At 39.6% G+C, this 16,214-nt stretch overlaps 2 protein-coding genes across 8 annotated transcripts in view; one reads left to right on the forward strand and one right to left on the reverse strand.

The window, feature by feature from the left end:
- Positions 1-359: 359 nt before the first annotated feature.
- LOC122658881 lies at positions 360-5,500 on the forward strand. Its single transcript, XM_043854030.1, has 5 exons — positions 360-499; positions 654-706; positions 4,666-4,842; positions 4,928-5,008; positions 5,289-5,500. Exons 1-5 carry the CDS (start codon positions 446-448, stop codon positions 5,455-5,457), a joined length of 534 nt encoding a protein of 177 aa, XP_043709965.1. The 5' UTR covers positions 360-445; the 3' UTR covers positions 5,458-5,500.
- A 4,417-nt stretch (positions 5,501-9,917) lies between these two features.
- LOC122658879 overlaps positions 9,918-16,214 on the reverse strand; it is a 71,026-nt gene continuing 64,729 nt past the window's right edge. The window contains exons 32-36 of one of the 7 annotated variants that reach the window (XM_043854021.1): positions 14,082-14,177; positions 13,812-13,934; positions 13,480-13,563; positions 12,902-13,045; positions 9,918-10,303 (exon numbers count right to left, since the gene is read on the reverse strand). In XM_043854021.1, the coding sequence (XP_043709956.1) occupies positions 9,965-10,303; positions 12,902-13,045; positions 13,480-13,563; positions 13,812-13,934; positions 14,082-14,177 (786 nt within the window). In that variant the 3' untranslated portion in view covers positions 9,918-9,964. Of the gene's footprint in view, positions 10,304-12,901; positions 13,046-13,073; positions 13,219-13,479; positions 13,564-13,794; positions 13,935-14,081; positions 14,178-16,214 lie in introns of those variants that run through there. The other 6 variants (XM_043854024.1, XM_043854028.1, XM_043854027.1 and 3 more) reach the window with 6 other exon arrangements.

Here is a 16,214-nt window from a genome sequence, read left to right on the forward strand (position 1 = left end):
CAGTTGTAAACCCATAAATCGAAAGGCATTCTTTGTCTAGGAGCGGAAGCATTTGTTTGGGTGCCATTTTCATTTCATGGGGCCAATGCGATCATTTTGCCTTCCTATGTGTCTGGGCGCAGGGTCAACACTCCGGGTCAGAGTTCTTTCCCCCACCCCTACCATAAATTTTGGAAGAGCAAAGAACAAAAAAGGAGAAGGAGGGGGAGGGGGGGGGTGAGGAATTATCATATCACTGGGTCGTTTCGGGTCCAATCTGCCCGGCCGAACGGATTGACCCGTCTGGCACATCGTAGGCGGTTCAGGCTCAGCCTCTCAGGGTTTAGAAAAAAGAAACGATGAATTCAGATTGGTAGAACTAGAACGCCTCCATCCCGAAACCCCAACCTGCAAGCTGCAATATTTGTCTCAGACAAAGCGGGAAGCCAGTGAGAGTTTGGAATCGATGTCGGAGAGAGATGATGACTCCGATGCGCCCGAGGAGTTCACCTCCGAGCAGGTCCATACGCCTTACTTTCCTACACTCTCTCTTTCAATGGAGTCTCTGTTTTAAAATTCTTCTTCTGTTACCCGAAAAATTTTGTTACTTGCTGTTCTGAATGTAATTCCTTTCCGTCACATTCTTTTTGGTGTTTTTGTTGTAAAATATGCAGGGCATGCAACAAGATGAAGAGATACGGATAGTTCAGAGTCGAAATAAAGCCAGGTATGCTTCTTCTTTTCCGATTACTCATCAAGAAAAGCTTTTTCTTGTTGGCTACTCTTTTTTAATTATTACTACTTATTTTCTGTAGAGTTTTATTATGCATATATTTCTCATGGAATCCATTGGGTATGATAACGCAAATTCTCGCCGTCCTTAGTAGTGTTTGTGAACTGAACGTAACAATATCACAATCGCCACTGACTCTGTTTTCAAGTAATCGTTTACATGTCTTTGCCTATTTTTGTGGCTTAGTAAAGAAGAGATATCCTTATGGGGTGTTATTACAGTACCTTGAAATTTGTATTTATGCTCCTTCCAACTAAAAATTGGTACCAATGTAAGTTTTGATCATCTGCAAAGATTCACGGAGTTTCTGAGCTATCAGCTATGCAATATTGGAAACTATCATAGCAACATGAAACTTCTGGAGAGAAGTGTACTTGAGCTATCTCAGCTTTATTAACAGGTACTTCATGTTTCTAGAATTATAGTGCTGTGCATGTATGTTGTAAAGGGCAGCCAAGGGAGTTTGGTTGCAAAATCAAGTCATTTGGATTATAACAATTAACATTTCACGCTGTCGCCCTTGGATTTACATGTGGTGATTAAGTAAAACAAAAATGAAGTCCATCCTAATTTGACCTTATGAATGATTTAAAAATATCAGGAATTTTTAGAAATCATTGAATCTGTGTAATGTTTACTTCACTTTTTGCGTAGATCCTTCTGTACACACTTTCACCATTTCGTTAGTTTTTAAATTTTTGTTTTTGCTCATGTTTGTCACACATCCGCCTCTAACCTAGTTATGGACGTAAAAATCTGGTTTTCTTCCCTATTAATTACAATATAGACTTCTTCCCCCCCCCCCTTTTGGTTCATATGGTTATGTTTGGTATTTGAGGGCTAATATTTTTTTTAAAAAATTTTAGTATTATTTTAAGTTAGTTTAAGGATAATAAGTTGTCACCCTTGGATTCTCATTTTATTTGGGAAGTTGGAATAAAGTTCCAGAACTATTTATGTCACTTCTCTTTAGGCCAATTCATAGCAATCAAAACTGTTACACCCCCCCCCCTCCCCAAAAAAAAAAGAAAAAGAAAAAGAAAAAGAAAGTCAAAACCTGTCTATTAGGATGATTTTGATGTAAGTTCAAATATTATTCTGTTACCTTTCAGACGAGCAAGATTATTTCAATCCAAGTTGAATTAAGAGATTTATGGCCAAAATGTTGGCAGGAAGACCATCTATGAGAGGGGTTCTATCTTTCAGAGCTTTAATTTAGTCAGAAATCCAAGTTAGCGTCTTGTTGAACAAGAAATAGGGATGGATGGTTATTCCCTTACCTATAAATATGCAATCACCTTTCTTTTTGAGAAGAAATTTTGAATCCTGTATGAAAATCCAAATTTCATTTATGGAGGATTTGTAGGTTTGAAGATGACCTTTTTGTTTTTGAATAATTGGATTCTCTCTCTCTCTCACACACACACACACACACATTTTCTTCCTTATGTTATCCTATCTAACTCTGTGTCATTTGCTGTCAATCCCAATAATTTGTCTCCATCCTGAAGCTGTTGATCCTTCTTCAGGCCTAAATGGAAATTTCTCAATAAATATGCAAAAGTATCTTGAGACTCAAGAATGTATGAATTATAATCAAGGCTCTTAGATGGCGGTTGAACAATATGTACTGCCTTTCTTGATTAACACCATTATTTAGGGATTTGGGAACCAGTTGGAGAAATATCAACAAATGAAAATGTTAACCACTTCCCTAGATCAGAAGGATAGACTTGTTTGAGGGGGAAAATGTTCTGTGAGAAATGTCTTTTCATGTGAGAAACGTGTTTCTTGAAAAGTTTAATGCTTTAAGTTTTTTGTTGAGGAAAAGGATGTGAAATGCATATCGTAACATAATTCATTAAAAAAAGATAAAAATAAGAGAGTTGTAAAATAACTGAGTTATAGGTTTCAGCTAAGACAAAGAGCAATGCTCTTCCCAGGGGGCTGAGAATGTTCAATAGAAAGTGGGCAGTTGTTTTCATTAGCTGCTGTAGTTGATATATATTCTGGTTGGCAACAATGATTAGGTGACATGGCCCTTTTTTTGGGGTGGGGGAGGGGGGGGGGGTTGTGGTTGTGGTTGGGGATTTAAATAGGAGGATCTCCAGTCTCCACGAATTACATGAAGATGAATGAATGTAAGTTTCTTAAAGAGGAACGCTTTGCCTACACTTTGAAGGTTTTGTCGTTCCATAACCTTGCATTACTGTGACACTGGATAACTTAAGAGCCAACTTACTGCTTCAAGCTCCGGGCACCAAGCTACAGTGAAGGTTAAACAGCCTGCTGTCCATGCGGAAAGTGAAACTGCTAGCATTCAGCATGACAACAGGTGCAATGATGGCATTCTCCCTTCTAAAAACCATCATTAAGGTTCCTAAGACCTTATGGAGTCACTTAAAGCCTGTAAAGTGCATGTCAGGGGTTATAGGTGCTGCTGTGTACAAGGAGGGTGATGGCATACCCTTCTCTTTAGGAGGATCTTTAGTCTTTGGCACTTTTCCGGAAGGAAATATGAGCAACTGGGCCCATTGAAAATACATATTTGAGTGTACGCTTTTAAAAATGCATACGGCCTTAGATCACTGTTCCAGTGGTCAGCTTTCTGAATTATCCAGTTGGATGGCCTGATGGTCCAACCTGGAATGATCTTCATGCTTCAAAACCATAGACCTTATGGCATTTTCAGTCTTTGACCTTGACAGTCAGACCACAACCTGGTTGTCTGGTCCAATTATTTTTTAAAAGCTGTGTTGAACTTTGAATTCACAAACCATCAGTTCTTCCTTCACATCATGACTGGTCTAGTTAATATATATGTATGCCCTCATTGCGAATTGTCTTTTAAATTGAGCACTACTGTTCTGTGGATTTATCTTCTTCTAATCCCCTGGAAATGTAGATCTCAGTTACCTCAAAATCCTCAAGCTTCCTAAATATCAATTGTTTTAAGATCTTATCTGCCTTAAAACTGAAATATTGCATCTTATTATTTTCATTTTCTTTTAGAAAAGTAGTTCTTCTTCACGCAGGAAGTGATGACCTTTAGAAGAGCCTAACTTAAAAAAGTATTTTAAAAGATTGTCATTGGACTAGTGGCAAGGATCCATGTAGCAGACCCCATTTAGCTGAGGTTCTCCTGAGTCGCTGGGCTGTTCCTCCTTCCTCTTACTTTCATCTTCTATCTTTCTTTTTTGTATTTATTTTCATTTTTTTTCCTGTGTCAACTTCCAATTTTCATGTCTCGTCTCATTTCCCATCCCCCTCTTCCCTTTTCTTGATCCCACCCCCCTTTTTTTTTTCTTGTTTAGGCAGTAGCTTTTCCTACTTTATTTTGTTTGGATCCATGTAGCCAACCCCATTAAGTTGGGATAAGGCTGAGTTTGTTGTTGTTTAAAAGATTGCCATGGAGTCAACATGCTGAATTCACTGCTCATCAGGATACGAAAATGACTAACATCAGCTGTTGTATGATTGTATAACTATGCATTATTTACCAAGAAGGAAGGAATGATTTTTTGTTTGTATAAAACACTATCTGAAAATTACTAACATCAGCTCTTGTATGATTGTATAACTATGCATTATTTACCAAGAAGGAAGGAATGATTTTTTGTTTGTATAAAACACTATCTAATTCATATGCATCCATGTGTGTGTGTGTGTGTGGGTGGGGGGGTGTTAATCCGTTTGGCAAGAGAGCTTCTGAACCTGAAGTTTTTTCTGTCTTAATCTGTCTATGATGTCTAAAAGTGTTGATTTCATTTCCATGGATCTTATTTTCAGCAAACACCCCCGAGGAAAAGGGATTTCATTGAATCATGCATGATCTTAAATTTTTTATTATTAATTATCCTTGGATCTGTAAGTAATTTCTGGTATCTTTGTAGGGTTGCCCGGGAAGGCAAAGAACGCCGGAAGAGGTGGGCTGAAAGAAAAAAGCGACAACCATCAGAAGGTCATGGAAGTGTTGAACATGAAAAAGAACCAGATCAACATGAGGAGGGCCAGGAAATACCTGGAATGCTTCCGAACGACATTGTCAATCTACTTGCAGCTCGTGAGAAGTATGTGATATTGGCTTCCCCTGTGTGTGTGTGTGTGTGTGTGTGTGGGTGTGTCTGTCTGTCTCATGAATTCGTCTACATGCAGGAAAGTCTTCTTGTCAGACTCTGAGGAAGAGAAAGTTGAGGAGAAGCCCCACCCAAAAAAGAAAAGGCACCAAAGCTCTGGGTTAGGAACCTCTTTCTTTCCTTTCTGAAGTGATAGTTTCTAATTTCTTTGTGGGAAAAGGCTGGGCACACCGCTGGTGTACCGTAAGCTAGCACCCCGTCTTTCTCTCTGTTGGCCCCTTTGAAATGACCTCTGTCCCCTCCTATATGATACCCATCCCGCCCCCCATTGGTGCTCCCTGCTAGTTTACCGCACATAGGCAGTGTGCCCAACCCTCTCCCTTTCTTTATTCATGATAGTTCTTGGGTTGAATCTAATAGCCTTTGATAATGGTTTGCAGGCTGGAGCCTGTGATTTTGAAAGACATACCCCCAGCCCAATGCTTGCAGAACTCCTTGGACTTCTTGAAGCAGAGGAAAATGCAGGTTTCTAGATCATCATCAGTTTTGAACAACCCCGACCAGGCATTACGTCTCCTTTCGACATGCGGCTTACTAAATAAGAAGTGAGATGTTAACTGAGCTTTTGTAATTTTTTCAATAGTATTGTAAGTTGTATTTCCTCGACATTTTGCAACTAATTATAACAGCTTGAACAATTGGTGGGGCCAAATTGTGCCACATGTCACTCTCCGTAAGCTCGTAGTCTCCCTTTGTTGTCATATGGGTATTTCAAATCAACCTCCAAAATGAAACAGTCCCTTAGGCCTTGCTGTACTTGTTGCACTCACTAGACTATGTTGGGACACACTTAGGTTATGCTTGAGGAATGAAATTCAGAAAACGTTCAAAACAATAAAGCAGCAGGTGTGAGAGAGAGAGAGAGAGGGAGGGAGGGAGATGCTCATCCAACATAGGAATGTTCTAAACAAAAACCCCGTAGAACATGTTCTGATCGACTTTTAAACACATAAATTGGTGTGGAAAAAAATAAATCTAGCTTTGGCAAAAAGAAAGCTAGACACAAGTTTGGTCACCAATAATAAAAAACTGGGCTGATGATCTCTGTGCCGTAGCACAGCCTGTGCCCAGACACATGGGCCTGCCATTCAGGGGGCAGGATGGTCATTTTGCCCACCCCTAGGTGTCTGGGTGCAGTCTGCGCTGTGGCACAGAGAATATTTGACCTAAAAACCTACACATATAAGGTTTCATCTCACCATGCCGCGACTTGGCTCAGTCTGATGGAATCCAACCCTTGAAATTCATATTTGACCATATAAATCTCATTTTACTTTTTTTTCATAATCAATGTGAGACGTAAGATTTTCCATTACTTTGCTTTGCTACATGTCATGTCTTCAAACTTGTAAGAGACAAAAGTAAGGGAAAAAAAATTATTTAAAACTTATTTTCTTTTGTAAATTCATTTAACACGATATGGTGGTTCCTTCCAATGGACCAAGGGATGGATTGAATTGATTCTTGATCTACATTATGTATCTATAAAATGGAGCGAATCAAAGTCTTTAAACAAGGTGCCACCATATTAATAGGACCCAGTAGCTATACCTTTTGTCAAGGATTGGCTCAATGGAATCTGACCATTTAAATATCAAGTTGGTCTAATGTGGCAAACTACTGTTGAATTAGCTTACCAAAGAATGTCCCCTTAATTGATGAATAGATTTGTTTTTTTTTGGTGAATAATTAATGAATAGACCACCTCAAATCAATTGTAACATTGAACTTGTGGTCAAGATCAGGTTCATCAGTGGGATCTGACAAACACATGTATTTATATAAATGGATTCTGACCGCACAACTTGGCCAAGCTTCAAATTTACTTCAACATCATAGGCCATATTAAAGGGCAGTGTGTTCTGTTGTTTTGTTCTTCCGTGAGCACATAATTACATTGTAAGTAGTTCCTTCATTTGATGCGTTAAAAAATAAAAAGAGAATAAAGGTCCTAAGGGTGGATGGATCTACTTTGCCATAAGATCGGGTGTTTCCAATCATTGGGTGGATAAGTGACTCTTTGGATTGAAAAACATATGGATTGAGATTCCCTTCATCTATGGTGAAAGAATAATTCCTTCATTTTTAGGTATTGTTACCATCAGATGGCTATAGGCATGGTTTTGAGTATCGGTATCGTATTACCCGTATCGGGTGATACATACCGGTTTTATATTTAACCGATTCTGATACTATGTCGAAACCATATTGATCACTTCACTCATGATGAATGAATTCTTTCTTCTTTGTGGGTGAAAAAGGGAAACTTTCATCCAAGAAAAAAATATACCACCAAGTAGAGGTTGACGTAGACTACATGCACACAAACAAACACCACACTAAGAAGGCCTATATGTGGGAGTGCAGTTGGTTCGTAAAATTGAGTTTATTGAGGAATCCTATTGTAGTTGTTCCAGCATTTCTCCAACTAGTGACTTGAAGTATATGTGGGAGGATCAACTATCAAAATGGGCGACCATGAAAACTAATTGAGAATAATTGATTTTTTAAAGATAGAATAAAGTTTTCCTCCACCCTATGATGAACATTCAGCCACCATGCACCCTAATCTCCTAGGGTTCACAAGCTCCTATTAAGATTTAGTATGTTTTTCAAAATATCCTCTTGATACCCCAACGTGTATCTGAACCCACCTCGGTAAATGAGATAGGACAAAGTTTTCCTCCACGCCTGGTGAACATTCATACCCTCCCCGATACCCCCGTGTGCATTTGAACTCACCTCTGTGAATGAATTCTCATTGATCATGGCTGAAGAAATACTTGATCCTTTACGATCTGTGACACCTAAGATCTGTACCTATTAAGTTTTTCTTCACCTAGGGTGAAATGATCTTAAAATATAGCTCCTAGAGGTTAATTGCATATTTAGCAAAACCCTTAATAAAACTTCCTTAAAGTTGACAAACCCAAATGCAATTTCCCTTCGTGAGTATTAATAAACTATGTACTGCAGTGTTTAATTTCTTGTTGTATTACTTGTTTAAACTAATTAATTTAGTAAGCTTTATACCCACCAAAAAATAACTCATTAATCAGGTCAAGGGAGCTGCTTAAGATCTAAATTCAAATAATCAAGCCTTTATTTACTACTGTACAAAGTGAAGAAAAAAACAGCCAAAGAAACCCTCACGAGTGGGAATCTGAAGCAAGAGTGGTTCTTTTTTTTTTCCAAGGAAACCCTCACGAGTGAAAGCAGCACCTACCCCCCCTCTCTAGCTGGGGTGAGAGGCTAGGGAGCAGAGAAAGCATCGTCGAGCCAACTGCGGTGGCGGGTGGAGCTGGATGAGAAGGGGGAGCTGACCAGCGCCTGGAGGGCATTCCGGAACTTGTTCATCCGTTTACGGTGACGGATGCGCCGGAGCACCTGGTCTTTGTTGAGGGCCTCCGTGGTGTGAGCTGGCTTCAGGTAGAGGTGGCCGATCACTGTATGTGGGATTTCTGCTTCTTCTCTTTCCTCCTCCTCCTCCACCACCACTACCGTGTTGCTGTTCACCGTCCCTTCTTCTGAGACTAAGAGGGTTGATTGGTTTTTGGAAACGATGGACGCCATTCTATCTGTCCAATAACAACTCCCAAAATAGAGAGAGAAACAGTAATTGGTTATTTTTGTCACTTAATGTAAACTCTAAAACTGTGAAGTTAACCTAAAATGGCTTCTCTCAAGTATATGGGTAAACCGGGGGAAAGGGGGGTTGATTTTATAGGGAGAGGGGAGGGAGGGAGTAACTGTGTGTTTAGGATTTAATTTTTTAGGAGTAAAGTTTTCAAATGGGATTTTGGACTTAAGTGGAATATTAAATATGGTTGATTGGTCGGTGACTTTCGGTAAAGCTTCTAATGACCAAAAAAAACAAAGAAGATTGGTCGGTGAGTTGGGTCATGTGAAGAGGTTGATGGTATTGGACTCCGGATTAGTTCTGTAAATGGATAATCGAAAATCCGAATTCGATCTGCACCCGTATTGGTTTCGGAACATCCGAATTCGTTTAGAGATATCCAGAAAAAAAATCCGAATATTTTGATAAAAATCCTAATCCGAATACTTAATTATAAAAAATTAAGTAAATAATAATCTTGAGGGTTTTTAAAGATTCAACAAGTTCTAGAATATGAGGAAAAGAGAATCATGATCTAAAACTATGGATTGAGAGTGAATTGTATCCACTAGGGGGAGGAAGGTTCGGGTTACACAAGGCAGAGGTGTAAACGGATGGTTGAAAATCTGAATTCGATCCGCATCCGAATCCGTTTAGAGGTATCCGAATTCGATCAAGAAATATCCAAATCCGAGCCGAATCCGATCAGTTTACAGGCCTACTCCTGATCCACTCCTCATATGGGGAGAGGGGTTACCCGCCCCCCCTTATCTATTTAATGGACATGTGTCTAAGCCATTGTTTCCTATAGGGTAGCATGGCCCTATGCGTGCACGGATCAATGAGAGGCATAGCATCAATAGAGGCATCATTTCGCATTCATGGGGGGTGGGGCAGTCATTTCACTCCATGTCTGGGCAGGCCACGCTCTCCCATAAAAACCATTTTCGTTTATTTTTATTAAAGGGAAAATAACAATATCTAGTAGCATGGACACAATCCAAGATGAAATGATCGCTTTGCCCTTGGTGAAATGCAAAAATCCCATCCTTGTTGAAGCCCCCATATGCCCTATGATTGGCCCCATGCTGGCATAGAGGCCACACTGCCATGCAGAGAACCATCTCCCTTTTTTAAATATCAAAAGGGGAAAAAGACTCTGTAAATGAGTGTGACACCTGCGCCCAAACACAGGATGAGGCGAGGCGAAATGACCGCCCTGCAGGTCTACACCCCATGAAAGGCGATATTCTTGTCCCTCTGGATGCTTCCATGTGTGCTCCCAGCCCTCATGCTGATGCAAATGCCACTCTCCCGGATAGAAAACTCTTTCCCATGTAAAAAAAGTGGGATATCCATGCTCGAATCTAGGAGGAGAACTCAACATATGTACAGAAATCACATGTAATTTACAGTTGATCAAGGATGGCATACAATTCAATTGTTATCCTTTTTATCAAGAAACGTTTGGAAAAATCCACTAACAATTCTTCTTGCTAAAGAATTAGGAATGCATCGGCATAGCCGTCCATTAACATAAGCAATCATCCCTGAGAACACAAAACTGCAAATCTCCCCTATCCAGTTAAAATTCACTCTTTTCTGCTCTTTGTTGGACACAGGGATAACCTCCTTCTTACTCTCAGCACCCTCTGATTTTTTCTTCCAGTTGATGGAAGCCATTAGATTATCAGATTGCTCTCTCAGCATTCGGATAGCAAATCTCACAAACAAATGTTCACACAAAGTCATCACAGTAGGTCCAAGTTTCCATTCCTGTATAAGACTATTGGATGAGAAATTTATGAAGAGGATTAAATTATGTTAAATCATAATCATAGAAATGATTTTCAAGTTCAAGAGGGAATTCTTGCAAGCACCAACAAAATATGGAGGTACTTCACAGAATGAGACTATACATAAGAAGATTTTGAAATCTTAGAGTGAATTATTCATGAAATCAGGTTGCTCTGCCAAAGATTAGTATCTGATTGGAAGCTATTCCGCAGTTCAAAGCAGGGGGATGCAGCAACAAATGCTTGTATGCTTTCTAATAACCCTTAAGGAAATCTTAATTAATTGACAGATAACAAACTTATCTGCTTGTTCCGAGTGAGAGGATACAGAATTAGCATATGACTCATGACCGTCATGAAAAGATCCAAGCATGGTTTGTCAGTGATTCCTCCCAACCGCAAAGGTTCTTCCATGTACATTACATAGGAACTGTTTGCTGAGGTTGGCATCTCTTCTGATTTTGTAGAGTACTACTTTTAGGAAGCACTTACTTTGATTCTTACGGAAAATGAATATTTACAGCCAATGCTCCCAACAAATAATGAAAAGTTATTATTAGAATGAGAATGCTCAGGGGACATCAGAAATCCATGAGAAAAGATACAAATGCACCCTAAATTATGAAGAAATGGAAAAGAAGGAAAAGATGCGAAACAACTTTTCCTCTAAAATCTGTTCTTAAGTTAGACTACACTTGATGAGGCATAAAACACCCCACCAATCAGAAGCGGCCACATGGCCGAGCCGAGGTCATACCAAGAACCGAACCGAGCTAAGCGGAAGACCAGGCTGACCCGATCTGGGTAAACCCTACTGCTTGGCCGAACTCGTCAGACACTTCCCAGTCAACCAAACGCTGAGCCGAACTTGTACGGGTCCGACGAGGCCGACCTAGCAGGCCGAGCTCTTTTGCCGATCTCTGGCCTCACGGCACGACAGATTAGTACTCACCCAAAAATCCCCATCACGGTTGAGCTGCACGCCTGCCGACCCCATGGTCCTGGCCTATGCAGGTCGGCCTCGATTGGAGCACCGCAGGGCGGCAAAGCCCACACAACTAATGATGACCCTCAGGTCATGTGGGCCGAGGCCGAGCTCTTAGGCCGACCTCTGTGGCCGAGCTCCGACGCCGAACTCTCCACGAAGGCTACCAGAGCGCCCCACCGGAGATCACGGCGCCACGTAAGCACCACCCGGGAATCATGGGATAAGAATCGAGTCACGATCTCATCGCGATACCGAATCACACTCCCATTAGGACTCTTACCTTAACAAGAGTCCGACCCCGAAGGAAATTCTCCACTCTACTCCGCTCCGCGGGGAAGAGCCTTACCAAACAAGGACTCTTACCATACTAGGACTCCTCCAACCACCTCATCTCCCTCTATAAATACTAAGGTATGGAGCTCTATTGCTCATCTCGCTTTTTACTAGCTGTTACGCTGTTGCACTGGTGATCTAACTTGAGCATCGGAGAGTCCTAGGCCGGAGCCACACTGGTTCTCTTGTGCTTATTACTTGGTCCTTGCAGGCTCATCCGTGGGCGAACCAAGCGTCGGAGATTTCCACACGCAACAACACTATACTGATAGAAGTTTATGCAGGACCATGCTGCTTCTGCTATTTATATTAAGTCCATTTTCCTGCAACTAAAAGGGCCAAGTGCAACTTGGGTTTTTTATGTGGGATGTTAATGGAAAATGTACTAATCAGGGGCCTGGTAATGGAAGTGGTTGCATTAGGGATCAGCCAAGTAAGCATCTCACAGCCTAGAGTGAACCTCATGGCATGTGGCCAAAATATTTACGCTGAACTTATGGCCTCACAGAATGGGTAGAAGCTCTTTGAGAAATCACATTCAAATAACATAATTGTTGATCATGACTCAAAAGTTGATACCATGGATCGAGGGGATGTTCCCCAACTTGGCATGCTTGATACTGATAGTGGCCTGGTTTAACATTTTAAAATTTATTCTTTGACTCAATGCTAGTTTCTTCAGAGAACCTCATAATGATCTTGTAGTATTGGATTTGATTGACAAATACTTAACTATATAAGTCAGTGAGCATATTCCTCCTAAAGTCGAGAAACTGTCTTCCCATAGGCCTACTGTAATCTTCAATATTACCTTATAGGTTTTCAAGTTGACTGGGGACTGGAGACCAAAAAAGCTTTCTTGTAATTTTCATGTGTTATTTGGATCTCTTAATTCCTAGTTTGTAGTTGATGCAGGAGAATCTTGGAGTGGGCCGACTCAACTGGTGCACTAGGTTCATTAACGAGAAGAATTGATGCCAGAAGGTCAAGATGCAGGAAAAATCTCGTGCATGAACATGAAGACATGCAAAAGAAATGCAAACACTGAGAATAAAAGACGTACTCTCTTTTTGCTAAGATTTATGTGAAAACTCAGTATTTCTTGAGATTGCATGTCTTCCAATGAAATGTCTTGGATATGTAAGTATATAACTAATAAAAGATACTGGCTGAAAATAAACCATGAAACAAAAATATCATTTAAGAATTATCCAGGAGAAGCACATGAAATCCAAGCAAAGGACAGAGAATACTTACACTTTCTCCTTGCAGATGATGTAAGGAGCGAGAAGTTGTTGAAGATTCTCCTTTCAATAAGCCCTTGCTTACAAGGAAGCTCTTCATGCGGTCCATAATCTTATTTATGAGGGTACTGTTTGGTGGAAGGTTTTTGAGAACAACCTGCCAAAACTGGTGGATTAGTCATGAAAGTTTCTGAAAATCAAATATAGCATTGGTGGTGTAGGTGGGATGGGTGTTATGTTGGGCAGGAGCAGTTAGACATGGTGGAGCACTTAGAAAGAGTGTAGTGGTTTTTGAAATTAACTTCAATGAAGGTTGCATGCGGCACCACACTGCTGTTGCAGAATCTAGTCAGCAAATATCTGATACTGATAGTTCCCTTCTAAGTACTAATAAAAGTTTCAGCAAGCACTTATTTGTAATACAAACAAAAGTGCCTGAGAAAAGCTCGAAGTAATTTTGCAGCATGCAAGATGAACAAGTCAGAAGGCCTCTATACCTTTAGCCAAAAAAAGTCAGAAGGCCTCCACTGAAGCTATAAGGTATTTGTAAATATTAAATAAATAAAAAAAAGGATCTGGAAAGGGAATCACCTGATTTTCAGTAATTTTCACTCTGATATACTCCTGTTTGTAGGTTGTATCCAACATAGCTTGTAAATACCCTTCGATATATAACTGCAATTTAGTTTCCGAATAAGTTATGTAGGCTGAATTCAGAAATGGAAGCACAACATAGCAGCTAATAATCTTATTCCGCTATTAGGAAGAAAGAAACATATTTTTACCAATTTTTTTCTCCCCTATCTGTGTGTACAGTGTGGTAGCTGAGCAGTATTAGAAATGCACTTGGGAAAGCAATTTTCCCAAGATAACTTACTTTAACATATGACTATAAATTAGAAATACCCTTGATCAAAAGTTACCTCATCAATTTCAGGACTTCGATCAAGCTTAATTTCTCTATCAGGGCCTCCCCCCATGAAAGCAGTTCCCAAAAGTGATGGCTCCATTGCTAACTTCAATATCCCTTGGTGAAAGCCATTTACCTAGAGAATACCACAGAAAGCATCCAAAATTGATGTAAGTGTTTTGTACTGAATTCTAATACGCTCATTAGAAAAATAAACCAGCCAATAGAAGTATTAGAGAGTGCAAAAGAGTTGCATTGATGATAAAATTAAGGATGATCATACCATTCCATTATAACCACTTGCTTCTGCTCCCTTCAGAACAGAGTCTGATATTTCAGTAACAGCAGCAAAGAGTACATTTGACCCTGCTGTTCTCATCTGTAGAACAAATTTTGACTGATAATCTCTTCAAGACTCATTCAGTAATACTGTTCAATCTCTATAATTTCACAACTATAAACTTACAGTTTTGCTCAGGTCATCAGAATATCGTTTTGTCCCCGAAAACCCTTTAATATTAATGCATTTGCTGATGAATTTGAACATTCCTGTCAAGAATGCAGGCATTCATCAAGAAAAAACATTGGGATGAGATTCAAGATTCTGGCATTGTAGAGATAAGAATAGCACAAAGATAAATCTGAAATAAAATACCTGTGGAGGGATATGAAAAATCACTAATGAATCAGAGCCCTTTGGGACCAACTGTTCTGAAAGCAGACTACATTTTCTCTCTTTTCTTTTTTTTTTTTTGGTAGAAAATTTTCTCTTTCCTAATAGGCTCCATCTTTGAAGCCACAGTCTTTCTTCTAACTAAGATTTATATTCCATGGTTAAACTAAGATCTGCCGACCACAAGCTATACCATTCATCAAGCAACGTCCTTTCCCCAGAACCCTCTCTATCTTCCACAAGACTGTGTTATGTGCCAAAAAAATGCATGCTGAGTAGACTCATATGATGGTTTGACATCTTGCATCATTCTTGCACACACTACACTAATGCATAATTAAGTACCCTCGTAAGGTATTTTCATAAACCCAGATCTCTATGGGAAGAGTCAAGTTTTCTAATATTCCATTTTGAAGATTGGATAATTGCAATTCTATACAATCTCAATGAAAGAATTAACCAATTTGTAGACTTCAGATCCTCAGAATGCGAACTATCATGGAGCCAATTTCTTTTTTCAGTACTATCATGGAACTGCTTGATTTGGTAATTAACCGCTGCAGATACCAAAATCAACACTCACAATCAATAGGCAGGTTCATGAAATCTTCTTCAGGTTCTAATGGAGAGCGAGAATTACCAAATCTTATTTTTAGCCCTAACCCAACAAAATTATCTCTACTTGTATATTGTAAAATGTAACCAACCTGAAGTGTAGAGAATTCCGTTTTTATGATCCAATATATTACCTTTTTAATTAAGAGCTTTGACCATGACAACATAGGCCCTACTTACTGATGATAATGTTCTTTAGATTCCTAGACCATCAAGGAGTTAAGGTTCCTAAAGTATGTTGGTAGTAACATGCAACCCTTTGTGCACAAATATCTTACTGGTCAATTATCACTATAATAGTTTAACTGGTCTGTGGTAGAGCAGGTGAAGAAACTAATTAAATTGAGAAACATGAGAGAGCCAATGAACGCTACAAGAGGAGCGGACAAAGTCGATAGTACTGCTTGGAAAGTGCCTCTCATAGAAAGAACCAGGTAATTCTGTGATGGAACATGGCCTGAATTTTCACCCCTCTCCTTCTTTAGTTACTCATTTCTGCTGGCAAGGTCTTCAAAATAGTTTTGAATTCATTTCTTGGAAGATTGAGGAACACTTGGAATTCAGATGAAGAACAATTCCGTTGATGGCATGTTTCATCAATAGCATCAATAATTTCCAAGATCACAAGTAGCCAAGTAGGTTGTTGGGTCCTGAAAAACAGCCAAACCTAATACCCGCAATACAAATCTAAATGTTCTTCTACTGTAACTGATAAAAACTTGTGTAAGATGCCTTTACCACTGCAATGAGCCATTGCCCATGTCAGCATCTCCTCCTCCTTTACAAATGTTGCCTGGCAACCTGAGGATCATGTCTCAGGTTGTCGTAGGGCCACTCCTAGTTTTCCATCAAGAATATAATAACATCTAACTCTGCCTTGCTTAGGTTCATGGGTTACAATATCTCTGTACAGTAGCAATGGGATAAATTCAAGATAGATAACAATGGCTGGTTTTGGGGTTGAAATTTGGTTAGGTATAGTTTAAAGGTTCCTATAGTGTAGAACATAAGAACCATTCAGAGATTTAGGAATCTGTTGAAGTTCCATAAATAATGAGAAAAATTTATGATTTATTCTTTGTTAGTTGCAGTTCATTTGGTAGATGAGACTAACAAAAGAGGCAGGAT

Source organism: Telopea speciosissima, chromosome 4 (assembly GCF_018873765.1).
Source record: "Telopea speciosissima isolate NSW1024214 ecotype Mountain lineage chromosome 4, Tspe_v1, whole genome shotgun sequence".
NCBI lineage: Eukaryota > Viridiplantae > Streptophyta > Magnoliopsida > Proteales > Proteaceae > Telopea > Telopea speciosissima.

Bases quoted from the DNA above. Each gene is read 5' to 3' on its own strand.
- LOC122658881 (XM_043854030.1), top strand. From the start codon at position 446: ATGTCGGAGAGAGATGATGACTCCGATGCGCCCGAGGAGTTCACCTCC. The intron at 707-4,665 runs GTATGCTTCTTC...GTATCTTTGTAG, and splicing joins CAGAGTCGAAATAAAGCCAG to GGTTGCCCGGGAAGGCAAAG. The intron at 4,843-4,927 runs GTATGTGATATT...GTCTACATGCAG, and splicing joins CTACTTGCAGCTCGTGAGAA to GAAAGTCTTCTTGTCAGACT.